Source organism: Neoarius graeffei, chromosome 4 (genome assembly GCF_027579695.1).
Source record: "Neoarius graeffei isolate fNeoGra1 chromosome 4, fNeoGra1.pri, whole genome shotgun sequence".
In the NCBI taxonomy this organism is placed as follows: Eukaryota; Metazoa; Chordata; class Actinopteri; order Siluriformes; family Ariidae; genus Neoarius; species Neoarius graeffei.
In genome coordinates this window covers 4424021-4451835 of record NC_083572.1, presented here as the reverse complement: position 1 = coordinate 4451835, position 27815 = coordinate 4424021, and the positions used below count along the sequence as shown (strand labels likewise).

The 27815-nt window shown below is 40.6% G+C and overlaps 1 protein-coding gene across 3 annotated transcripts; it reads right to left on the bottom strand.

The window, feature by feature from the left end:
- Positions 1–27815, bottom strand: ical1 (islet cell autoantigen 1-like). 3 transcript variants are annotated; one of them, XM_060918654.1, is made up of 17 exons: positions 27708–27815; positions 27090–27154; positions 20605–20642; positions 20333–20486; positions 16243–16315; positions 15942–16065; positions 15572–15770; positions 13183–13308; positions 9240–9338; positions 9064–9161; positions 8638–8687; positions 8491–8556; positions 5094–5312; positions 2222–2521; positions 1594–1695; positions 1396–1512; positions 1–1098 (listed from the first exon to the last, which is right to left on the bottom strand). In XM_060918654.1, the coding sequence occupies exons 3-16, from the start codon at positions 20616–20618 to the stop codon at positions 1397–1399; spliced, it is 1740 nt and encodes a 579-aa protein (XP_060774637.1). In that variant the 5' UTR covers positions 20619–20642; positions 27090–27154; positions 27708–27815; the 3' UTR covers positions 1–1098; position 1396. The 3 variants fall into 3 exon arrangements, with proteins under 3 accessions (XP_060774637.1, XP_060774638.1, XP_060774639.1); XM_060918655.1 differs by having other exon boundaries at positions 9064–9149; XM_060918656.1 differs by lacking the exons at positions 1–1098; positions 1396–1512; positions 1594–1695; ... (5 more) ...; positions 9240–9338; positions 13183–13308 and having other exon boundaries at positions 15566–15770.

Here is a 27815-nt window from a genome sequence, read left to right as displayed (position 1 = left end):
CATTCACACTCACATTCACACCTACGCTCAATTTAGAGTCACCAGTTAACCTAACCTGCATGTCTTTGGACTGTGGGGGAAACCGGAGCACCCAGAGGAAACCCACGCGGACAACATGCAAACTCCGCACAGAAAGGCCCTCGCCGGCCATGGGGCTCGAACCCGGACCTTCTTGCTGTGAGGCGACAGCGCTAACCACTACACCACCGTGCCGCAATTTCAATTTCTGATATTGAATTAGTGATAAGGGGGCACAAACTTTTGCATTTGACTGTATAGGTTGCTGGAGATCTGTAGTGGTGGTGAAGACCAAATTTAGATATAATCTCTCCCTCTCACACATTTTACAGCAAGTTTACCCCTTAAACGTCTTCATGTATTCATCTTAAAGCAGTTAAGTGGAATTTAAAAGGGTTAATAAATATAAAAATCTCATTTCCAAAGCAACACCATGTGAGTATACATGTACATTTCTTGTTTTATACAGTATTTGGTTTTACTTAAAGCCATAACCAGGGATTTGTGATTTTTTTTTTCATGATCAAATAGAAGCTGTGCTCACTTTATTAATCAAAAATCCCTGATTCTAGCTATAACGGATGTTTCCTTCCATTTCTACTCATTTTATTTTTTCTGTAATTGTGTACAGCATAGCGAGCATAGCTTTCAGACAGACAGACAGACAGACAGAGATACATCTGTAAAATAATCTACAGCTGATTAAAAATGGACGTTTCTGATTCAGTAAACGTTTCTCGTGCACTTTCCAGTGTGTGATTATTTACAAAACACGTGAAACTTAAAACCATCCAGTGTAGAATATGATCTCGGACACCTTCATTTCTCTCGGTGGCTCTTCATCTTCAACATTCATATACTATATATAGTGCAGTCTTCTTTTTTTAAAGAAAAAAATTTAAACCCACATTGCTAAAGAAATATAAAGCGGATTAGCACGCACACTTACGCCTGCACGCGCGTGCGCACACACACACACAGGCTGTTCCGTGTTTTTCCGGATGTGTCCTTGGCTCAGTGGGACTCAGCACAAAGAATATCCAAACGTTTTTCTTTCTATACAGCAACTGAAAACGAATCCTGACAAAAACACACATTTTATAAAAATTTAAAATGTATACAGAGCAAATACATAAGGAATAAAACACTCCCTGTCATGCTGTTAAAGGAAATTAACCAGTGACAGAGTGGAGTTACAATTACCAGCCTGACGCTGATTATTTTCCTGTAATGCCACGTTCCGAAGTGTTCTATTCCTCTTATACCACAAATTTGCTAACATTTTAGATTTTTATTAACGAAAGAACATACACTTTTTATCCATGTGTCATACATTTACAAAACCAAAAAGTTTTCCTGTTCAGATATCTCACACACCTCAGGCATTAAGCAGCTCTTCATCGCTTCGTCCGATCGCGTCCGGGTTGGAAAGTGGGTCCAAGTCGGCGAAAAGGTTAAACCACGCAGACATGTCCCGCGCTCCACCTTTAGGAGCTACAGACCATAATATTAACTATCACTTAAAAGCATTACATATTAAATAACTCTTATTCCTAGATCTAAAAGCGTGCATACCGTTATCCAACATCCTGGGGCTGTTCTGCGCTGCCGAGACCTGACCAGCAGTGGGCGGAGCTTGAAGAGGAGGCGTTTGAAACATGGGAGGAGTCATCCATCCTGATTTAACAAGGAGTGAAAAACGCAATGCAAGTTAACGACAAAAGCAGGCTCCATTTTAAAACATGATTTTAAATGCTGTTTTTTTCCCCCTCGCTTGAAATAGACAAACAGTTTGTTAACAGGGTGAGAAACAAAAACCACTTAAAATGATACAGAAGTGACTTTTACACAGGTTTAATCGCAGTTTTATTACACAGAAGGGGGGAAAAAAAAGTACCAAATTTAACTCTTAAAATTTATATTTTAAAATATTAACATTATAATATCAGATGATGACATCACAATTAAGTCATTGCAATATTTAACATTTAGTCAATTAACAGATAATTTTACACGTAACAAAAATATTACCCGATACCGGTTATTATATTTTACATATATTTTAAGGCAATAAGTAGTTTTGCTACCAATAAATTATATACTGTATCCTACAGAAATATTGGGGGGGAGAGTGTTCATATGCAGAAGAATTTATTTCTAATTCCACCACTAGGTGGCAGTGTGTGTTATAGAGAGCTCTAACCAGTGGCGCTGATCCCGTGGTCGAGAAGCTGTGAAGGCAGGAAGCCGGTGGGACTCGGAGGCTGGGATGAAGAGCGAGTAGCGGCGGTGCTGCTCGCCGCAGCAGTGTGTGTGGAACTGGGGGCACTCGCAGGGGCTTCGAAGCAGCCGAAAGCGTCCTGCCACGCCTGACTGAATTCATCTGTTCTACTGGCGGCTCCGGGGCTCAGCAGATCCTGCAGGAAGGACAGATCACCACGCTCTCCCTCTTCCTCCTCCAGGCCAGAGTGTGGCATGAGTGCTGAGAGCAAATCCCTGCTGGCTGGAGCGAGAGAAACAAAATCTGTTAAAGAGTAACTCCAACACGCCGTATTCATGCTGTCAGACCCAATTTTACCTCTTTGGCTTCTGTACATCATCATGATGTAACCGTGCTTTGATATACAGAGGATTAGGGTCATCTTAAACACAAACTGGATCTTTGTTTTTTGTTCAACACGTCATTTAAAAAAAAAATCATGTAGGGGCGTGGTTTTTGTGGGAGGGTGGTGTACAGGGATCAGATGATTAACTAGTGCAGTGCGCCAGGTGTGTGTGTGTGTGTGTGTGTAGATGAGCTGGATGAGCTTAAAAATTGTCCAGGTCGAGTTATTTTTCAAGCGCTGTGTTCCATCTTCTCATCTCATCTCATTATCTCTAGCCGCTTTATCCTTCTACAGGGTCGCAGGCAAGCTGGAGCCTATCCCAGCTGACTACGGGCGAAAGGCGGGGTACACCCTGGACAAGTCGCCAGGTCATCACAGGGCTGACACATAGACACAGACAACCATTCACACTCACATTCACACCTACGGTCAATTTAGAGTCACCAGTTAACCTAACCTGCATGTCTTTGGACTGTGGGGGAAACCGGAGCACCCGGAGGAAACCCACGCGGACACGGGGAGAACATGCAAACTCCGCACAGAAAGGCCCTCGCCGGCCCCGGGGCTCGAACCCAGGACCTTCTTGCTGTGAGGCGACAGCGCTAACCACTACACCACCGTGCCGCCCCGTGTTCCATCTTTGATTGTTTAAAAATAAATAAAAGCTCACTCGTGAACATGACCCATTCCTGAGTAACCTACACCAGATGAACAGCAGCTCAGGGAATAACATTAAGTGGACATGAAACAGAAAACGAAAAATAGTCACCAGGCGCGCTGCATTAAATCAGCTAATCCATATACACCTCCCTCCAGGGGGCGAGGGGGCCCCTATGCTGTACTGTTAGCATTGTAAAAATCTAAAAGATGTTTAATGCTTGTATTAATGTAGCCTTTTATAACAAATCCACACATTCAAGATTTGTCCAAAAAAAATTTAAAAAAAAATCAGAAATGATCAAATTAAGGTGTTATTTGTTTAGTAGTAAGTGCAGAGGAGAAACTCTCAGGAGGCATGAAGCAAAGAAGAAGAAGGAGGAAGGAGAAGAAATACATGTTCTGGACTCCTCTCCAAACGATAGAGAATATTTTGAAACGATGATTCCGGAAAGGAGCTAATAAAAGAATATAGCAATCCGCCGTCCAATAATTATTTTCCACACAGAGGAAATTTGGACACAAGTGTGACGAATTCTCAGCTCTCTGGTCACGCTGAAGAAGCTCTTTAAACACAAGGCTTTAAAATGTCACCCTAAATAAAATCGTTTTAAGGGCCCGTTTACATGAGGACGCTGTCGGGTAAAAACGACTAAATATTTTATCGGAAGTGCCTTTCGTCTACACGGGGACGGCATTTCCGAGGCTGAAAAACAGAAAAAAATTAAAAATGCCTTCCAGAGTGGATAAGTTAAAAACAGCCCCCATTGCATATCCGTCTAAACTACCCAATACGCGAAACTCTGCTCGGATCTGCTCACGTCGGGTACGCGTTTACGTCATACATACTATGTCATATACTGTACATGCCAGCCCGGGAAGTAAGAAAGTAAGTAAAAAAGTAAGAGCATGTCTGATTACATCGATCCAACAGACCTTCAAGCTGCTCTGGCAGCTTTAATAAACGTCCAGGAGTCCTTCAAACATCTATACCGAATCTGCACATATACCGTTAATGAACAGAGGCGGGTATAGTATGCTCTTACTTTTTTACTTACTTTCTTACTTACCATAGCCAGAGTAGTCAAAGTTTTCGCGGCGCAGATGTGCAGATCAGACAAGACGGAAGACGTTGCGCATGCGTGCAGACACAGCGGAGGTCTTTCACAGCACCACCTAGCCGCCTGGCATGCACATGCAATTGAATTCCACACATTTATGCGTCACCGTATAGACGCAGATTTCCTCCTTGAAAACGGTCGTGTAGACGCGGAAAAAAGTGAGAACGAAAACGGACTTTTGCGTTTTTGTTTCAGACCGTCCCCGTGTAAAGTGGGCCTAAACCACAAAAATGAAATACTGAGTTAAAAAAACAAACAAAAATCTCAATACCTCATTAAAAATGCAAAGCTCTATGAATATACATTTTATGCAAATTAGATACATTAGATTTGTGGCTGCACTACAGTCAGAGCTCCTTTTACAGAAAATTTACCCACACCTTCTGACCAATCAGAATCGAGAACGCAACAGCACTGCGATATACTCTCCATCCTAAAATGATCTGCACATCACACACACAATTGGTCTACAGCCTTGAAGATTATTTAGTGACATCACAAGTGCTGGGAAAAAAAGTGAATTCAGTGCCAATAATAAACAGAATCTGGCATTTCTGAATCCAGGGATACTTTAAGGAGAGCTGGATTCTGCTTTTCAGTGCAGAGAGACAGGTTTGAGACAGTGGACAGGGATTAAAGGTGAGGACAGAAGGTCTGAGGGCAGAAGAGGGAGCTGGCTCCGAGTTTATACCCTTCTCAGGCAGTGGCATAGCGACAAAGGACTCCAGGTTTTGCCCCTGAGACATGTCCCACTGGTCAGCAGGGGGCAGCGCGGCCTCCGGGTGGCTCTGAGGCTGTGGTAGAGCTGGGATGGTGGCATGGCTCAGGGTGGGGTCGGGGTCAGGGGTCATGAATAAGAGGTCATCATCCGTTGCGATTGTGCTGACGGGGCCCGAGAGCTCATACAAAGCTGCAGCACAAACGAGGGTGAATACAGGATACTGTAACATCCGTGCGATTTAAAAAAAAAAAAATCTTTATCGTCACAACCTCCTGCTGTATTTCCATTTTACTCAAATTATACAAACATTACCAAATAACAAAAATAATGCATACATTTTTCCTTTTTAGGAAATTTCCTGATTAATTTAAAACAGCTACACAAACGTAACCTAATTTAAAGGGGAACAGAGGGCAATATATAGAGTAAATATAACAATAAAACACACATTAACGAACCTTATTCAAGACTTACAAAAGTTTTTTGTTCTAAGGTTGGAAAGTTATAGTGTTTTGAAAGTAGCTCGAGCAAACTATTTCCGCAGTTTGAACAGCCCGCCATGATTATTAATTTTATCCAATCAGAATGCACGTTCATTTTCTCTGCGTAACACTCATGACGTATGTATGTGCCCAGTTGTGTCGGCTCATTGAGGTTGGGAATAGCACGTGTGAAATACCTGTTTCTGCCTCTTGCGACGATTTCGCAAGTCCACGGGTGGCGCCTATCTCATTGCAGCAAATAAATTCTGCTGGACTCGTGAGCAACTCCACGTTACATTTTCCGCACGAGCACCACGCCGTGTCACCTGCACGCAGACGCTCTGCCCCACGCTCGCCACGCCCATGGTCAGCATCAGTCTCATCCTCGCCGTCATCCGAGCGTTCTTCTCTTCTTTCATCACCGGAGTCGAGAGTACCTCTCCTAGCTATTTTAAGTTCGTTTCTTAAGACAAGGATTTTTTAAGATGTTACCTTGTTGACAGTTCCGGCGAGAATCTTCCGCCTTCTTCAAAACAGTCACCAGATGTGTCCTGGGGGAGCGACCTGACAGCAGGAGGCGTGAACTACCTGTCAAATTGGGCGGGACGTTCACGCCTCCGTAGCGTAACATCAGCTGATAAGGCACGTCACCACTCGACATCTGGTGACTGTTTTGAAGAAGGCGGAAGATTCTTGCCGAAACTGTCAACAAGGTAACATCTTAAAAAGTCCTTGTCTTAAGAAACGAACTTAAAATAGCTTTAATAGTTAGACATAATGAACTTCCACTACATAGTACCTCTCCTAGGTTCAAACTGGTACCCTTCTAAGCAGGGCTTTGAACCAGAATTTTTTTCCTATTGGTTCGTTCCGAACAGAAACGGAATTTTAACGTTTCCGGTTTTGGGTTCCACCATTAAATAGACGTTCCCGAACCGGTTAGAACAAAAAAATTTCATTCCCGGAACGGTTAATTACGTTCCCTGTCAGCTGTTTAACAAATGGCTATAAAATTATGTCTCTGTCTCATCCAGCTTAAGCCAAATGTAGGCTAATTCTATTACAACCTTCATTAAATAAGACAAGAAATAATTCAAAACAATTATTATTTCAAATGTTGGCGATTTGGATTCTCAGTATGTCTTCCCATCTACACAAACAGAAAAAGTGCCAAAAATGAAAGAGAATTCGTTTAGTGTGTTACCAAAGGCGAGTAAGGCCCTATAGAGGGCTACCGCATGACGTCACCGCGCCGCGAGATTTTGTTAGGCGCCATATTGGAAGACCAAGTACACATCTATGCAAGTACATACATACATAAAACAAACTACATCTGAAATGTAGCCAGGGCCGGTTCTGCCCTAATCTGGACCTGGGTGCAACATCACGCAACCCCCCCCCCCAAAAAAAAACAAAAAACAAAACACCAGTCTAAATCAGGACAACCATCACATAACTATAACTATAAACATTTTATATCAACTATTTTAACTAAATGGGCTATAATCAATAAGCCTGCAGGCAGCCACGGTGGGCTGCCTCAGAAAAGTAACCATTCAATGACGCAACTGAAAGCCTGCAGCCACAGCGGGCTGCCTTAAAAAGTAACCATTTGTCCTACCTTAAAACTCGTTTTGCATTTTCTGCCTCCTTTTTTGTATTTTCGACCCTCCGTTTATTTTCTTTCCTTTTCTGAAAACCCGATTTGTGTCCAGACATTTTGTTCTGCTACCAACGAGCTAACTCGTCAGGTCTCGTCTCTAGAGCCCGCGGTGATTCCCGTGGGAAGGGCAACAACTGATACATTTTTACAAACAGCCAATAGGGAGGTTGCAACATTCAGGCTCTTCTTTGCTCAGACACTCAGTAATGCAATTACTCACTTTATCACGTGGAGACGTGATAGCGGTCCACCTTCCCGCTCTCTCCATTCAGTCAGCGAACGTCACACAGGAAGTGAACCCCAGCGGGTCATAGAAACTTGTGCAGGAGAAGAATGACTTTTTTATTTGTAGGCTACGGAAACTTTGAGGAACGAAATAAAAACCGGTATTAACCGGTTACCATTATTTTTAATAAGCGTTTCTGTTCCGGAACATAAAAAATAATAAAGTTTCTGGTTTCGTTTCTGTTCCATGTGAAAGAGAAAAAGTTCCCGGTTTTCGTTTTCGTTCCTTGAACCGGTTCAGAGCCCTGCTTCTAAGCCATAGCCTGCTTGCAGTGTGTCTTGCGGGATCTCTTCGTATGATTCGACAGAGCTGTCGCTTTCACTTGATGCGCCCGACGCCATGATTACACGCTTATCTCCTCTATTTCGGAGAGTTCCGCTAGTGCAGTGGGTAGCGCTGACGTCATGGTCTTTTAAAAATGGCGACTCTTGTGCGGTTTAGCGTATAAAGTATTATATTTACAATTACCAAGATATTTCGTTGTTTTCTAGTATATAAATTTGATAGAATACTTAAGAATACGTTACTTTGTCACATCAGCAACTGTATATATTATATTCGGTACCCTTTTAAGCTTTAATATAAAAATAAAACATGCTTCAACAAACACTAGGACTAGTCTTAATATTCTATAAACCACAGAAGGTGAACATTCTAGTTGCAAGTTTTATTTTCATTTAGACAAATTTAAGTTTTCACCACTTTCAAGATGAATCCAAAACGGATTCCTGTTCACTACAGAGTATAACATCATGACACTTTACTTTTCAACTGTATTTTAATCGCTTTTGATGAAGTTGACACTTGAAGCTGTCTTTATTTTCCACTCAAGTGTTTGTAAAAAAGTATTGGCACCGCAGACAATTTTAAAATTGTATGCCAATCAATCAAGAAAGCAACACTTTACGCAACACGGCAATAAAGGGTGACTCTTACCCGAGTCTAAACTGGCTGGTAAAGAGGCGTCAGAGTCTCGGTCCTGATCAACACCAGCGAGAGAACCTGTAGCAGGACAGTTCATCCCACAAGTTAATCTTTGTGAAGATTTTTAGAAGCAGAAACGCCATCCTGAGGCATACATACCAGCTTCAAGCGCTGATTTTCCCATCTTCTCCTCCTCCAGTGACACAAGTCTGTTAAAAGAAAAATAAAAGAAACAGATGGTTTAATCAGCCATTTGGCTTGCGCACAGTGGGACATATTGAATGTTTTGATGAATAATCAGTGGATGCATGGTCATGAGACACTGTTTTGAGTAAGCAGTTGGCAAAAGACGCACTGCTTTATCTGGAACACACAGCAAAACACTGTTCAAATGGTGTCAGCGTGCCCTGTCAAGCTAATTCTTTTACCAATTCCTGCCTGCAGGGGGCATCTCCGAGACATGTAAACCCAGAAAGTGCATCTTTATCACACTTAATATTTCCCCCCAATGCCTGCAATTCTACAATGATACAGTCAAAGAAATCGGGGAAGGACGAGTCCTGAGTGTGTACTTTATTTGCTCACTTGTCTGCATTTGTTTGCTTTTCTTTATCCTTGCCGTCCTCCAGTGATGAACCTTCCAAAAGGTGCTCCAGCGGGTCCCTTAAATCCTGTAACACACACTAATAAAGCTCATCGATATCACAGATGGACACTGCGCTTCATAAAGCATCATATCACAGGTTTGCCCTAAAACACACCTTCAGGGTGGTGAAGTTATACGGTACATATCCCTTAAAGGCTTCATGGATACCAGACATGATGTTCGCAGTCTTCTCCCAGAACTGTAGGAGTGTTGTCTTTAAAAAAAAAAAAAAAGGAATAAATAAATAAAATATCGAATCACGCTCAGCACAAGTGCGCCCACATACTGTGAGAACAATCTATAAATAAAATGTTCATTTTTAGAAACAGATTGAAGAGAAAGAGTGAAAAATATGGATGCAGGGCAGACAGGAAGAGGAAATAAATCAGTGCAAGCATGGTTCATGAATCAATCAGTAACACTGAAGGAATTTCTTACAGTCGGAAATACTGAAATTTGCAGATCTGGTGGACTATCAAACGGCACAAATATTATTCAAAGCAAACAATAAATCAACTACCACATAATACTCAAACTGTTCACTGAAAGAGAATGGAGTTATAATTTAAGGGGTTTATTTAAATTTAAAAATTATAGGGTGCGCACAACCAAGAAAAGTTTTTGTATTTCTGTTTGTGGGGTGAAGCAGTGGAACAGTTTAAATGAGGAGCTCAAGGGATGTCCGGACATGAAGCGGTTGAAAAAGATGTACAAAAATTTGATTTTTCACAAGGTATAGACCCTTTTCACTCACGTGACCTTCGTAAGCGTGACCACCATTTTGGACATGAAGAAATAACGGTTTATGGCACAGACCCTTTCGGTTCTCGCTCATCTAGCTGCTACAATGACTGCTTAGACTGCAACAATAATACCTAACACACATTTAAGTATCCGTCGTAAAGACGTGAAACTCGTCGAAGCTAACACAATCTAAAAGTAGACATACCATCACACTGCCCTGGCGCTGTGGACAGTTTACCTTCTATGGTTTGTGCACTCACTATTTGCCATTACTTTCTCCAACCCAGTGTTCGAACTATGCCGATATTTTCGGGGGGTCCCTTTTTTCCCTTGGAGGGGGAGGGGGGGTGCTTGCGCTTGTCTCAGAGCGCGGATCTCCAAACACATGAGAAGCCTATCTTACGCACATATCACGCGGACTCCACACACGCATCGCGTCTGAAGTCATAACTCATCAGGGGAAATCGTGTCCGCATTGGCATGTTCAAAAAACAACCTCGCGTCAACAATGATACCACACGCAAGAAAAAAAAAAAAAAACAGTCAGGCTACTCAACACATCTGATCCACAGCAGCACCAAAGCATCACTGGAAATCATGTCAACAACCAATTTCAACACGCGTCAACAAACAAATGGCACCACAAACATGAACGAATCGGTCAGGCTACCGATTCCAAACCCACAGCAGACGAATAATTAAATGCATCTTACCTTAAAGCAGAATCGACCACAAAGGAAGTGTGTTGGCACTGTTGGCACACTTCCTTTCTACTAGTTTGTGTCCCCAACCTGGCAGCAGCAGTCGCTGTCATATCGGTTTATTTTATTTTTGATGTAAACACAACACTTCGGATATGCAAATGCTTCCCGTTACACACGATTGCTATGTCAATAAACATCATTTTGCCAATATTTTAGAGACCATCCATCTTCTCCGTCGGTCAGCATCTGTCGGGATCCGATAAAATGATAAATCTTGCCTTGTGTGTTGACGGTTACTACATCCAGGTGCACAACAATATAATGGCATGATGGAAGTCTTGCTGAAAGTAAAAACTTTCTTTGATGGCTATATTCCTTTCGATGCTTCGCCGTCGTTCCTCGTTGTTGGCTGTGGTAGACTACTGGTAGTACATGTCCAAAATGGCGGCCGTGTTTGCCGTGACGTCACGTGAAAAGGGTCCATAAGGATGAAGGGGATTAATCATAACTGGCTGTTTACCGTGTATTTTTTTAAAAATTTTGTTCTTTTTTGAGTCATCGTCTATTTGTTTTTATCTTGTTCTTCTCCATTGTGAGCGTGGTATTAGTAGTAAACTTGCGTAGACATATGAATATACACTACCGTTCAAAAGTTTGGGGTCACCCAGACAATTTTGTGTTTTCCATGAAAAGTCACACTTTTATTTACCACCATAAGTTGTAAAATGAATAGAAAATATAGTCAAGACATTTTTCTGGCCATTTTGAGCATTTAATCGACCCCACAAATGTGATGCTCCAGAAACTCGATCTGCTCAAAGGAAGGTCAGTTTTATAGCTTCTCTAAAGAGCTCAACTGTTTTCAGCTGTGCTAACATGATTGTACAAGGGTTTTCTAATCATCCATTAGCCTTCTGAGGCAATGAGCAAACACACTCAGTGCGTTTACATGCACATAGAGAGAATCGAATTTCTGCCGTTGCTCGACTGAAATCGAAGATCAAAATGCCATGTATACACCTTAATTCGGCTGAAATTGAACCGAACTTGATTTCTCGGAATCGAGCTGCACGACCTAGATTATGCGATTTCTGCCGAGCTACTTAGTGCATGTAAACCCTATCGAGCTACGTATTCGAGCTACTTACTTCAGCACTGCCCCTTCCGGAAGTGACGAGTGACGAGACCACAAGGGAAACACAACAGCCTCGGTCGGCATGACAACGAATCATGAATCTTTTCTTTTTGTGGCATTGTTTGCACTGTTAAAATTTAGCTCACTTACTGTATCACCAAATACATCTGTACAGCTGTTGCATAGCTGTGAATTGTGTACATAAACAAGTCATTGTATTTGTGTGTGTGTATATACACACACAAATACATGTCCAACATCTGAAGAATGTCAATAAAAACAAGACAATTGAACTTTGTGTGTTTATTAAGACATAAGTTAAATTGTAAGCAAAAAAAAATTATTTTTTTGTAAGCAAAAAATGGACTTTAGAAAAATATTATTGTGCAAAATAAGTTGTCTTACAAAACAGTGGTCTGCGCCGGACAGTTTGTAGCCATACAGTCTGTTAGAGCAAGCCGAAAAGCTTGAACACGGAACTGCCAGTGTTGCCAGATTGGGGGGTTTTAAGTGCATTTTAGTGGATTTGAACATGTTTTGGGCTGGAATACGTCAGCAGTATCTGGCAACACTATAGCTCTTCTTCATGACGGCAACCGGAAGTGTACCAACACGATGGGGCGTGTAGCGCCACGTGTGGCTCGGGTGCACAATGCACCTTGCACAATAGCCCGATTTCACTTGTGCATGTAGGATTGGATTTCTCTGGCACCCCTGCGGGGACCCTTTGCTCGATTACCGACAGTAGCTCGATTTGGACGTGCATGTAAACGTACTGACTGTACCATTAGAACACTGGAGTGAGAGTTGCTGGAAATGGGCCTCTATACACCTATGGAGATATTGCACCAAAAACCACACATTTGCAGCTAGAATAGTCATTTACCACATTAGCAATGTATAGAGTGGATTTCTGATTAGTTTAAAGTGATCTTCATTGAAAAGAACAGTGCTTTTCTTTCAAAAATAAGGACATTTCAAAGTGACCCTAAACTTTTGAACGGTAGTGTACATATATAATTAATTATATGATATAGTCAGAGAATTGATATCTGAATAGTTGAAGTTATAATCAATTTATATTGACAAAAAAAAAAAAAAAAGAGGGGTGGGATTAAATAAGTTTTTTACTTCAGCCCACTCCTTTTCGGAGATGTAAACTCAACTGCTTAGTGCGGCCTTGTTTGTATTTTTGTTTTGAAATTATATTATTACCTATATTATTTATGGTTTATTTTCTAATTTAGTGGCTTTTTACGAATTCTTGTGCAAATGCTGTTTTGCTTTTCTTGTTTTCTGCTTATTTATTCATTGCTTGTTTACATGTTCGAAATAAACCATCATCATCATCAAGGAATGAATTGATGAATCAGTGGATGGAATCAGTGAATCAGGCGATGGAACCAATGAATCAAACAGTGAATTAGTGGATGAAATCCGTGAATGAATAAGAGAATCAGTGCAGTGCAGATAACCTGGTAAGTGCAGAGGGAATGAGACAGCATGTTGCAACGACTCGCCCCCAGCATGTCCACTTTCTGACACACGTCGTTCTTCAGCTTATCAAAGTGCACCTTCGTTCCCCTCACCTGCGCCTGAACCTATACAGAAACACACGTGTACAGTATGCACGTTAGATTGTACTGTGAGACAGTTTGATACTAGGTGTGTGTGAGAGAGTTGGTTCATTATAGGGAGTAATTACTTACATACAGCATCTTTTCAAGGGTATTTAAAAAAAAAAAGTGTATGGTCAAAGTGTAATTATACTACATTCTTTTAAGGAACAGTTCAAGCTCAATGTGTCACAGGTGAATGTAGAGATGAAAGTGGAGCAAAGAAAAAAAAAAATCCTGAACTTTTGAAAGTTAAACTAAGATGGGGGGCAACATCCCCCGAAAAAATTTTAATAACACGCATTCTAGTGCATTTTAGTACTTCTTTTCACTAAAACAAGTTATAAACTGTTAAGCCTTTTTCTTTCATGTACATTAATGATTAACATGTCAAAAATATCAAATTTAATTCCCCTAGTTAACGAGTAATTTTCAGGAGTGCGTTTAGAAAACGCGGTGGTTTTCCTGCTACACAGTTCATTACTTTGAAAAAAATCAGACAGTTGAAGGTAAACTCGGCAAAATCCCAAAACAATACTGTTAAAAAGTAAAGTAAAGTAAATGTTTGTTAGAGTTTCTAAAGCTTTCAGGTTTCAATGTTGGGGACATTGAGCCTCGTTTATCAATCTTTTAGTAGAGTTGTGCGTTTGCAGAAGCTAAAGTGAACTAAAAATTTCTAATTTCATATTTATGCGAGTTGAAGCCAATTGTTTACATTAGTTTGTATTGTCTGTAAATTTAAACACGCCAATGAACACCAAATTTCTCATGTAAATCAGGGGCGTAGCTAGGATTTTTCAGGGTGTGTGTGTGTGTCACACACTGACTGGCAGCCTGAGTGCATTATGTAACAAAAAATAAATTACCATTGCTAGTTTTAGGCAGCTTAGAAACCGGCTCTTCCATTATTACTGTTTCTTCAATGTTTTCTTGACGTGTTCTAGAAACGGCACTAAAACTCAGCTTCCAAGCCACAAAATGCAACTTTGATGGAAAAAAAAATATATGATAAACTGCTTACCTCTCTTCACGTCGAAAGAAGGAGGAAAGTTTTGCTTGTTTTGAAATGGCAAATTATTAACACGAGGAAATACTTGTAATTTGCAACAAAAAAGACTGCAGCTACACTGGCAGCTTGAACATGCTTTCTAGTGCGATTGTGTTGCGCAGAACGGTGTCAGTCCTGTGCGCCTTAGCTTGGGCACCTGAAGGTGCGCCTAACGAGCTCTGGCACGCACGCCGTTAACAAAGAACACCTGTCTTTAATCAATGAACTATGTTTGGGCTATTTAAGGATTGTGCCCAGGCAAGGACGATGCGAAGTATTACGCCGCATCTAGGAACGCGAAAAATCCATTTCTCCATTCGGAAAACCAGAGATTTTCAAGAGTTGTGTCAAATATCCGGATTTCCGGGTAAATCCAGAAGACTTTCATCTATATGAATGTTATTGTATCATAGAATAGAAGAGCCAATCATATTCCTGTATGCAAATCAAGGTCAGGAAAGACTGGTGTACCCAGAGAAGAGTAGGGGCATTCGGTGCTGAGGACAGTCCTAATTTGATTTTTTGACATCCCCCCCCCCAAATGTCTTGCAATTTTTTTATTCAATATGGGTAGGGGGGGGTGGGGGGGGGGGGGGGGGGGTAGAGAAGAGAGAGAGAACATCCTTTCAAGAAACACATTTTGGATGAATGTTGAGCATCAACAGATATGCCTTTGTGCATCAGCCTTCCTGGACCCAGACAGAGCTCTAATGTGTCTGACCCACTGAATGTGTGCGTATTGGGTGACCACAGGTTTCGGTTACTCTGTCCTCTGTACACCTACCGGCCAATGAGGAAATCAGAGACCAACTACGGAAGCCCTCCCCCTCAAACCACCACCCTGCTCTGCGGTCTTCAGCCAGAGACACTCGACACCACCCAGCTTTTGCTTTCCCTTTGTACCGTTTCACTCTTACACACTGTTTATCCCAGTGTGCCTTGCGCTCCAAATCTCTAATATTCAGTTAACTGGGGAAAAAACAACTTTACCGACCTTTAAATGGAGTTGTACTAACTTCCTGTGGACATACTCGCACTTTCTTACACACCTTCTGACACACTATTCTCTCATTAGTCATAAAAAAAAATTATATAATTTAACCATCCAAAGGTCATCTCTGCACAGAGTTTGCATTAACAGTAACCCAAACACGGCTAAGGGTGCCAATATATCAATTCATCTCCTAGTGTTAACTAGACCTTGCGGAACTTCTCCAGCTGTTTGTACGTGTCGGGGTCCAGCTCCTGGGAGACGTCCTTCATCCAGAGCAGGGCGCCGCGGTACTCCGTCCTCGCCTTCTCCATGCGGCTGATGGTCAGCAGTGTGTCAGCGATGGCTCTCCTCCGAAACGTCTCCATCTCCTGCTCCATCCGCTGCAGCGGGGCACAAAGGGCCAACCTGCAACCACAATGGGGTAAAAAACATCAGACTGAATACAGAATACACTCATTATGTCATGCTGTTATGGAAAAATAATCATCTTCCAGTCATCTCTGATTTAATGAAGTGAAAACAGAAGTAAACCATATGCATCTCTCATTTTGATAAATCGACTGAATGTGTGTGTACCTCTGTCTGGCGGAGGTACACAGAGCCTTGCTCGTGGCGTTCATCATGCTTCCCGCTTTAGTTTTGTCATGCTCAGCCTGGAAGCGCAGAAAGAGTCCCAGCTCATTCTCCTCCTGAGACAGGCCTGCAGGTCAAAGGTCATGAATGACTTCTGTACGACTTTTATTTTGCATGTCTCCATCTCACTAGCACTTGAGGGTGCCAATACTTTAGCGAAAACAGAGATGGTTGAGTAGGAATGTTCTCAGGCGTCATTAAAACAGCTTTTTGTGTGTGTATATAAAAGTAAAATTCCACTCACGTGTGATCCTTTGCTGGTATTTTTCGATGACTTTCAGCAGCTCTGTGCATGTCGTCTGTATCGAACGAAAAAACTGTGGAAACAACAAACAATAGGACACGAAATCAATCTCTCTCACACACACAAGCCATTAACAGGCACAACCCCAATTCCAAAAAAGTCGGGATGCTGTAAACTGTAAATAAAAACAGAATGCGACAATTTGCAAATCGTGGAAACCCTATATTTCATTGAAAATAGTACAAAGACAAAAACACCGAATGTTGAAACTGAGAAATTTTATTGTTTTTTGAAAAATATATGTTCGTTTTGAATTTAGTGCCAGCAACATACTTCAAAATGTGGAACAGGAGCAACAAAAGACTGAAAAAGTTGTGCAATTCTAAAAATCCAATTACTGTAGGTTAACTGGCAACAAGTCAGGAAAATGATTGGGTATAAAAAGAGCATCCCAGAGAGGTGGAGTCTCTCAGAAGTAAAAATGGGGAGGGGTTCACCGCTTTGTGAAAGTCTACATGGACAAACAGTGCAACAATTTAAGAACACTGCATCATTCTCAGTGTAAAATTGTGGTACATTATCATTAAAAGATTCAGAAAATCCGGAGAAATCTCCGTATGCAAGAGACAAGGCTGAAAACTGACACTGGATGCCTGTGATCTTCAGGCCCTCAGGAGATGCTGCATTAAAAACAGACACGTGTCTATAGTGGAAATCACTGTATGGGCTCAGGAACACTTCAGAAAACCTTCGTCTGTGAAAACACTTCATTACTGAATCCACAAATGCAAGTTAAAACCAGATATAAACAATATTCAGAAACACCGCCACCCTCTCTGGGCCCGAGCTCTTTTACGATGGACTGAGGCGAAGTGGAAAACTGTCCCGAGGTCAGACAAACCAAAAGTAGAAATTATTTTTAGAAATCATGGACACCACGTCCTCCAGGCTAAAGAGGAGAGGAACGATCCGGCTTGTTATCAGTGCACAGTTCAAAAGCCAGCATCTGTGATGGTATGAGGGGGCATTCGTGCACATGACATGGGTAGCTTGTACATCTCGGAAGGAATCATTAATGCTGAATGATATTTACACGTTTCAGAGCAATATGCTGCCATCCAGACAAAATCTTTTTCAGGGAAGACCTTTCTTCTTTCAGCAAGACAACGCCAAACCGCTTTCTGCATATATTAAAACTGCATATCTCCATAGGAAAAGAGTCCGGGTGCTAAACTGGCCTGCCTGCAGTCCAGACCTGTCTCCCATTTAAGACATGTGGCGCAATATGAAGCGCAAAATACGACAAAGTAGACCCCGAACTGTCGCTGCTGAGCAACTGAAATTGTCTATCAGGCAAGAATGGGACAACATTTCTCTTTCAAAACAATTGGTCTCCTCAGTTCCCAAACGTTTACAGAGAGTGTTGCTTAAAGTAGAGGTGATGCAACACAGTGGTAAATACACCCCTGCTCCATTTTTTTTAAATTTATTATTTTTTTTTAAATGTGTTGCTGGCATCAAGTTCAAAATTAACATATTTTTAAAATAACAATAAAATTCTCTCAGTTTCAACATCTAATACGTCATCTTTGAACCATTTTCAATGAAATATAGGGTTTCCATGACTTGCAAATCATTGTCTTCTGGTTTTACTTATGTTTTACATAGCATCCCAACATTTGTGTAAAGAAAAATATTGGAGATTTTTTTTAGCAGACAGTTTTAGTGTCATTGTGTTGGACATTATAGCGCCCCCCCCCAAAAAAAACCCCACACTTTAATCATGTGTGTTATACTAATCAGCATTACAGTCAACATAGTCAGTGATCACACACTGCTGCTGTACAAACACTCGATGCTAATAAAACACCAAGTTAAAAAAAAAAAACTCCATGTCTGGGTGCTTTTGATAAACTGAAATAAAGTGTTTGGAATGATTGCGATTAATAAATCTGCAATATGCTGTGTTACCTTGGATTTGTTCGAAAAACACTGGTTTATTTTTTAATGTGCGCATACACCATCTCTTATTTCACCACTTGTCAGGATTACACGTGTCCTGTTGTCATGGTATCGAGACAATTTGAGTCCACTTCCCTAATCCAAGAGCTCTGCATACATGTGTGTGTGTGTGTGTGTCTCATGTCAGGATGAAATCCGACTCAGAGTAGCGGAACTGCTATAAATGAGTCATGAAGGTTGGCGAAGCTCTTAAAAATAGACGTTCTCTGGAAGCACAAATTGTGCACCTACACCAACCTGGACCCCCCCACACACACGCTCATATAGTAGAAGGGTTCAAATTACAATACACTTCACATCCATCATGCACAAGGTCACACTCACGCTAACACTCCCTGGTGTGTCCATGTTACTCATTAACTCTGTCTTCAGGTTCTCTCTCTCACACACACACACACGGAAAAGTCATTAATTTCCTTGTTGTTCAATATAAAAAGTGTGCTCAATATAAAGTTTGCTGAAACACTTGTGTCAACAAATAAGACGTAACGATGTGCAGTGTGGTATAACGGGGGGGGGGGGGGGGACCACTCAGTCATGCAGTTAAAGGAAAATAATCAAAAACGGACTGATGTGATGAAGTGGAGTCACAGTTACCATACAAAAAGTGATTATTTTCCAACAACAGAACGTCCTGGAGTGTTTTACTCCTCTTCTACCACGCGGCACATCACTGTGTCTATATTAGTTCAGGAAATTTACAGCTCCAGCCTTGCTTCTCCAAAAGTAAACATTAGCCAGAACACACACCGCTGTACTGAAAACATAACCAGATCATATTCTTATATGAATGAGCCGTTACTATAGAAACGATACTTGTGATTTGCAGCTGCACTGCTATCAGAGAAAATTAATCAACACTTTCCGACCAATCAGAATCAAGAATTCTAGAACGTTTAGAATAACAAACTGGGTAAATTTGTCCTAATGCTGAGGAATCTATTAAAATGACCACGGAACATCTCAACTTCATTAAAAATGCCAGGAATATAAAACAAATATAGACGATTATGCAAATTGGAGCAAATCCAAGTCTCAACTTGCCTCATCATTTTCTCAGCTGTTTATATAAACAACAACGATACGCGTCTAAATATAAATATAATGTTACCATAACAACCATGATTTTGTTTGCTTGCCAAGTTGAAGGATCCAGGGCTTAAAAAAAAATAGCCAAATCATCATCAAAGCTGAGAGTCGTATCAGGTGACATCACAAACCGAGCTCGGTATGTAGCCCCGCCCCTACATGAAAGTAAAGAAAAATCTGCTTTACTTTAAAAATTTTAGTGCTTTCATGAGAAGAAAGGGAAAAGAGAGAATTCTTATGAAGCAGAAACAGAATACATACGACGACAAAACCGTCCAATGATCGTTCAAAGAGACACAATCAGCCGGACAAGATGGCCACCGAGTCATGCGCATCACTAAAAATTAAAATCAATCTGAAAAAAGTAAAAAGGGGGACAGGAGGAGAAGCAGAGATAAAAGTGTTTACTCTCCTCTGTCTTCTTCCCTTATCTCTGCCTCTCTCTCTCTCTCTCTCTTTCCGTTCTGCCGACCTGTGTCTCGTCCAGCCGTCTCACACACATACAGAACACACAGCGTCGTGTTGCACAACAAATGACAAATTCATTAGCTGGCTCACTGCACAACGGGAAAGCGTGCTGTTGAAAAGAAACCTGAATGACTTCATTAAAACAACCGAAATTATCATATTAACATTAATATCGAGATAAATTATATCACAATGTGCTTTGCTGAGAGATTCTGGATGCTTTTTTTTTTTTTAATTAAAGCAGACTATTTTATCGCCAGAATCATTTAATTAAATTGTTTCCCTTTTAAATCTTATTAGATACTTTAAATAGCATTATGGAGCATATTAACATTACAAAAGAATATTTTCATGACAGCTTATGAGCAAAATCTTCCAAAAATTTAAATATTAGTATTACAACACACATTTTCTATCATCATCATCATCATGTCCAAGTACCGTAATATGATTTGATATCAAAATAAAAACCCATTTCACGAAAACACGCTGTCTCTTTCTTCACCCGTACCTCCAGCTTCGCGTCCAGATCCGCATCCGATGCCACTACGTGCTCGTCCTCCTTCTTTCCCGTCGCCTTGATCAAAACCTGCTTCGTCTTCCAGAACTTCTTTTGCATGCGGGCCATGACGGAACGGTCCTCGCCCAGAACCGGACTCGAGAACCTGATACATCAGGAAGACAACTGGATTAGGAAAACAAAAACGTTAAGCCAACAAGTACACGATTGATTTTTATCTATTTATTTTTTGGCAAACAGGAAAGGAAGCAGGTGTTACACACCCATAACCATCCATCGTGTTCAGATCGCCTGCTCAGTCCTGCAAACAGAGCACACACCACCATAAAATGCCTGAAGAACGCATCAAAAACACACTACAGGTACTATATTGTCCTTGTAGGTGCTAAAGATGGGAAAAATAATCGATTCTTTAAGTGCACTGTAATAGTTTTAAAAATATTAATTTATCATGACCATTTTATTCTACCACAACATGGTTTTCCCCAAAGTGTTTTAGCATATCGGGCCTGAGACGCGTGCTCTGCCTGCCGATACGCTTAATCGCTTTAGTTAAAATCTGATACGCTTAGATTTATACCGATACGTTAAATTTCCTACCCACAAGTAACTAGATACATAGGAGAGCAAATACCAGATCCATTTACATACTGATTGATATTTGTGTTAAACAAGCCGTCTTTTTTCCCCAATGTTTGTGTCGATTCTGTCAAAGTAATATGTCCGCGTGGTATGATGTAAACAAACTAACCTGTTGGCTATGTCAAGATCACGTGTTCAAACCGTCCAATAAAAACATCGAAAGAAAACGTCAGACATCTCGGAATTTTCCGATTCATTATAAGCGATCTCATTGGCTGCCGATGTTGTCCCCTACCGGACGGACAAAGCCGACTGATTTTAATAAGCTAGGAGAAGACTCGCTGGACAAATTAATCCACATCAGCATGGATGGCAGCGAGATGGACTATGAGAGGGTTCCCCAACATTGGGCCAAGCAAAAGCCAAGGAGAATTAATCTGCTTTAAACGAGTAGAAAACTTAATTCATTAGTTTGGGTTTGCAGAAAGATTATGTACTTATAAACACTCTCACCAAGTGAAGTTGTCCAAATGTGTCAAATATAGCATAATTTCAAATAATCATCATAAGCATTTTTGGCGGTGTAATGTCACTGGGATCCATTTAACAAAAGGCGGCTCCGGATTATTCTTTTGTTAAAGGCTCACAGTGACATCACACTGCCAAATACGCTTATCGTTATTATTCGCAATTATGCTACATTTGACACTTATAAACAAATTCCCTTCATGAAATGTGTTTAAAAGTGCATAATCTTTCTGCAAACTTAAACTTCTACAGTTTTCTTTTCCTTTAAATATGTTTTAATCTTAATCTAGTCCATTTAACAAAGTGCTAAAATTTAAACTTTATAATATGCAGTTGCCTTACTTTTCTTTTCAGTGCATCTTAGTTCTACATATATTGCAGTAATTGCATCCGAAACATTCTAAATCATTACAGTTATAGTAATACAGCAACTTATTTTAAGGTGGCAGTTCTTAGGTTCAGATCCCTTTGTGATCAACAGGAGGTCATGATGATCGATTCTCTTCATTGGATTGCATAAGATGGAGCAAACCACTGTTCATATTTTCATGCACATTTTTGTTACAACACGACTTGATCATAGATAATTAAGGAATCCTCGTAGATTTTCAATCTATCATAGACCTCAGTAATCTATAACAAAACAGTTTAACTTGTTGAACTTTAAGGTGAAGTTTCAAATGTGTTTACATTAATACTATTTAGGTCAGAAATCATTGAAACACTGGTAAAATCTATCCTATAATCATCTATCTAAAACCTCTCAGAGACCCTGAAAATGCACCTGAGAGCATCTATTTTCAAAAATTTTTCCGGGGCCCCCTAGTTTCGCTTCACGCCTTTGGCGCTTGCTTTCACACCATTGGCGCTCAATTGTCTGTGTATTATCATGCCAGAATTTAGGGCTTTAATTTTTTTCTGGGGAAAACACTGCACAACAATAAAAAACAACGAATCATATCTCAGATTTGCTTTCATTTCTTTTCCCCAGAAAAATTTCCCAGCTCCATTTTGTCAATGCACCATCTGCCATTTTAAACTTGTCTTTACGCAGTAGTACCGATAAAGACTGATCAATTACACATCGGATTCTGACTGGTCAGATGATGTTGATGCACGTTCTATAACACCACCCCTGACAGCTGCACAGCAGCTTTATATTCATGCTTATATTAAAGAGATTTTAAAAAATTACAACGCAGTGTTCAACAAATTAAACATTCATGAACACTGAAAAAAAAACAAAGGAACAAGAAAACCCAACGTTACTGTAGCTATGAGAGAGAATAAAATACTCAGGAACGTCCTGTTAAAAGAAAATGATCAACTTCACAGTGGTAACAATCACAACGCCTTGTTGTTGATTATTTTCCTATAACAGCACAACACACGAGTGTTTTACACTACGTTCAGACTGCAACCTGAAGCGACCCATATCCGATTTGTTGTGAAATCCGATTTTTTTGTTAGGCCGTTCACATTACCAATTATATGAGACTTGTATGCGATCTCCAATATGAACGGAAAACGACCCAAAAGTGTCCCGCATGTGCAAACTGACACGTAATAAGCACATCTACGTAATACGTAAACAAACAAAAAAAAAGCGCACTCTTCAAGTTTGCAAGTAAAGCATGGAGATGAGGCGAGACCTGGCGATGTGGTTTTTGTGGCGGCGGCGGAACTCACACAATAATCTGATTAATGTGGGCAGCAGACTAATGAGACCGAAGGTGTCAAATTACTGGAAATTTCCAGAACAATCTTATAATCTTGTAATACATGATGGTTTAAGTTATAAATCAGTTATAGAAACTGTTTTATTTAATCAGGCTAACAGATCAACATCCAGGTCCCTACCAAATCCACCATTAGCTTGATCAATTCTATAAAAGTCTATTTAAATTCTGAAAACTGTACAAATGTTGTTGTTTTCCACCAAAGAGGCGGGATTAGCCAACGCAGAATAGTGACGTTTGTCTCTTGTTGATGACGTGTAGGTGGCATGAATGCGACCTGTCCGGTCAGACTGCAGTCGCATGTGAAAATATCGGATATGCATCGGAATTAGGACCACATATCCAAGCGGCCTGGGTCGCATGTGAAAAAAATCGGATCTGTGTCGTTCAGATTGTCAATAACAAATCGGATACAGGTCGCATATGGGCAAAAAAATCGGATATGGGTCGTTTCAGGGTGCAGTCTGAACGTAGTCTTACACTATGTTCAGATTGCAACCTGAAACGACCCATATCTGATTTGTTGTGAAATCCGATTTTTTTGTTAGGCCGTTCACATTACCAATTATATGAGACTTGTATGCGATCTCCAATTTGAACGGAAAACGACCCAAAAGTGTCCCGCATGCGCAAATTGACACGTAATAAGCACATCTACGTAATACGTAAACAAAAAAAAAAAGTGCACTCTTCAAGTTTGCAAGTAAAGCATGGAGATGAGGCGAGACCTGGCGATGTGGTTTTTGTGGCGGCGGCGGAACTCACACAATAATTTGATTAATGTGGGCAGCAGACTAATGAGACCGAAGGTGTCAAATTACTGGAAATTTCCAGAACAATCTTATAATCTTGTAATACAGGATGGTTTAAGTTATAAATCAGTTATAGAAACTGTTTTATTTAATCAGGCTAACAGATCAACATCCAGGTCCCTACCAAATCCACCATTAGCTTGATCAATTCTATAAAAGTCTATTTAAATTCTGAAAACTGTACAAATGTTGTTGTTTTCCACCAAAGAGGCGGGATTAGCCAACGCAGAATAGTGACGTTTGTCTCTTGTTGATGACGTGTAGGTGGCATGAATGCGACCTGTCCGGTCAGACTGCAGTCGCATGTGAAAATAACGGACATGCATCGGAATTAGGTCCACATATCCAAGCAGCCTGGGTCGCATGTGAAAAAAATCGGATCTGTGTCGTTCAGATTGTCAATAACAAATCGGATACAGGTCGCATATAGGCAAAAAAATCGGATATGGGTCGTTTCAGGGTGCAGTCTGAACATAGTCTTACACTATGTTCAGATTGCAACCTGAAACGACCCATATCTGATTTGTTGTGAAATCCGATTTTTTTGTTAGGCCGTTCACATTACCAATTATATGAGACTTGTATGTGATCTCCAATATGAACGGAAAACGATCCAAAAGTGTCCCGCATGCGCAAACTGACATGTAATAAGCACATCTACGTAATACGTAAACAAAAAAAAAAGCGCACTCTTCAAGTTTGCAAGTAAAGCATGGAGATGAGGCGAGACCTGGCGATATGGTTTTTGTGGCGGCGGCGGAACTCACACAATAATCTGATTAATGTGGGCAGCAGACTAATGAGACCGAAGGTGTCAAATTACTGGAAATTTCCAGAACAATCTTATAATCTTGTAATGGGCAATTCCATGTAAATGTCAACCTCACCATGCAAAAATAAAGCAACATGTAATACATCAAAACCACTCCCAGAGATATCACCTAGGCCTGTATTTTACAGATGTGAATAAGTTGAACCAATTTGTAACCAACCAAATATGTCACTGTCAGTCTTTCTTTCTTATAATGTAAAACCCCAAGCTAAAATCAACTTTGATCATGTACAATTCTATATTATTCCCACAAGCCACAGAAATGTATGCTAAAATCCACAAAACAGCAAAACAATAGCCATCCTAAATATTATTTAAGAACTTTGATAGTTTTAGCTGATATTTAGAGAGTTTTTCAAAGGGTTATGGTGGTTAAATTGCTGATTTTCTAAACATATGCCATGTCTATTTCAGACGCGTCACATCCATAACGGAATTTCGTCACATCCATAACGCTGACTTTTCCTTCCGAAACTCTGCATGAAATACAAAATATTTTAAACAAAGATTTTTTTAATATTCACCTTGGACCCCTCTATCAAACGGATATCTCCATTTCGACATTAGGTTTACAATTTCACAGAGTTTGATAAAAATGTACAGTCACCCAAGAAAAGTGATACTTTTTCTGTCACATCCATAACGCATCTTTTATTGGCGTTTTCTGGCATGCCCTAGATGTACTATGGGAATTGTTCTTGTTCTATCACTTCTCCAGTATGGTACAGCCTTAAAATATACAACACCTGTTTAAATACTGGGAGACAATAAAACATGCACTGGGTCATTTGTTGCCATTTTGAGTTCAAGTGTCACGTCCATAACGCTGGAATTGCTCTAATACAGGATGGTTTAAGTTATAAATCAGTTATAGAAACTGTTTTATTTAATCAGGCTAACAGATCAACATCCAGGTCCCTACCAAATCCACCATTAGCTTGATCAATTCTATAAAAGTCTATTTAAATTCTGAAAACTGTACAAATGTTGTTGTTTTCCACCAAAGAGGCGGGATTAGCCAACGCAGAATAGTGACGTTTGTCTCTTGTTGATGACGTGTACTGTAGGTGGCATGAATGCGACCTGTCCGGTCAGACTGCAGTCGCATGTGAAAATATCGGATATGCATCGGAATTAGGACCACATATCCAAGCGGCCTGGGTCGCATGTGAAAAAATCGGATCTGTGTCGTTCAGATTGTCAATAACAAATCAGATACAGGTCGCATATGGGCAAAAAAATCGCATATGGGTCGTTTCAGGGTGCAGTCTGAAGGTAGTCTTACACTATGTTCAGATTGCAACCTGAAACGACCCATATCTGATTTGTTGTGAAATCCGATTTTTTTGTGAGGTCGTTCACATTAACAAATATATGCGACTTGTATGTGATCCTCAGTATGAACGAAAAGCGACCTAAAAGTGTTCCGCATGCGCACTGCAGGATACGACGACGTCACACGCAGTGAGCATGGCCAGTGTTTACGGAAGTAAAACCGCCCGGTTGCGGTATGACCCATCCAATCTAGCTTGAATAGCTGCATCCCCCCAAATGGAAATCAGCTCCCTAACCTCTGTGTCCTTCCATTGAGAAGATTCAGAACCTTCACAGCCCGAAGCATCCCTCGCATTGATGTCATATGCGCCATGTTGTTGTAACTTTTTTTGAGAGACCCGCCGCCTACTTCAGCGCAGAATAGTGACGTTTGTGGCTTGTTGATGACGTGTAAGTCGGATGAATGCGACCTGGCGGTTCAGACTGAAGTCGCATATGAAAAGAGCGGATAGGAATCGGAATTAGGACCACATATCCAAACGGCCTGGGTCGGATTTGAAAAAATCGGATCTGTGTCGTTCATATTGTCAATAAAAGATCGGATACAGGTCACATATGGGCGAAAAGATCGGATTTGAGTCACTTCAGCCTGCAGTGTGAACGTAGCCTAATTCCTTACTTACTGGAATGACTCTGAAAAACATTGATGTTTTTAAAGGAATCCTCAAATCCTGAGGTGATTAGCAATTCCTAGGGAATTTACCTGATTTTAAATAACACCTTATATATGATCATAAACAAGCCTTCATGAGAAATAAATGGTGAAAATGACAAAACTGTTTGGAAACAAACAGTAACAGCTGTTAACTTGGATTAGCCTTAAGACTGTAAAATATAACATTTACACACAAAAACATGACATTTACACTGACAGGCCAGGATTATAAATGAATATAACTGTGTGTGTGTGTGTTATTTACCTCAGAAGACCTTACATAAATACAGAAATGGCCTCTTCACTACCAGGACACCTGCCTCACTCAGCCTGGAAGAGAAATTAAACAAATACGAAACAAAATTTTCGGTTTTTTATGACTCTTGGTGAAAATACTCATCTGTAGGATGCAAAGTGATCTGTACTATTAACGCGTTCACAAATAAATACATTAAAACGTTTAACACAAAAGCCGAATCCCAAACCGCTTCCTCAATATGTATGTAGTGCACTACATAGTGCGCAGCCGCCATTATTCCTTGCCCTATCTAGAGCGCCTATACAGGAAGCACGGATTAGATTTAGGATTGAACCCAAGGTGATCCAGTCAATCCAGCTCAGCTCAGCCCATCACTCAATGGTTTCTTAAGGTTTACAACATGGTAATAAAGGTGGTTTTGTTTTTATTTCTTAGCTGTACATTTAGGATGAAGGGGGGAAAAAAGGAAAACTAAATACTGAAAGGAAAAGAGATAAAATCGGAAAACGACAGTTCCTGCAAGGAAGCCTTTTAATGTTCCAGCTAAAAAAAAAAAAAGCATGTCTCAATCGTCACTAATGAAACGAAAAGAATAAAAAATATATTCAGACGTGAATTTCTTACTCGTTTTCTCCTCCCCACGGCTGTTTCATGGAGAAACGGCGCGGTGGTTAGTGGTTAGCCTAGCCGCTGCTGCTTTCCCTCAGAGGCGCAACCGCCAGCAGGACACAA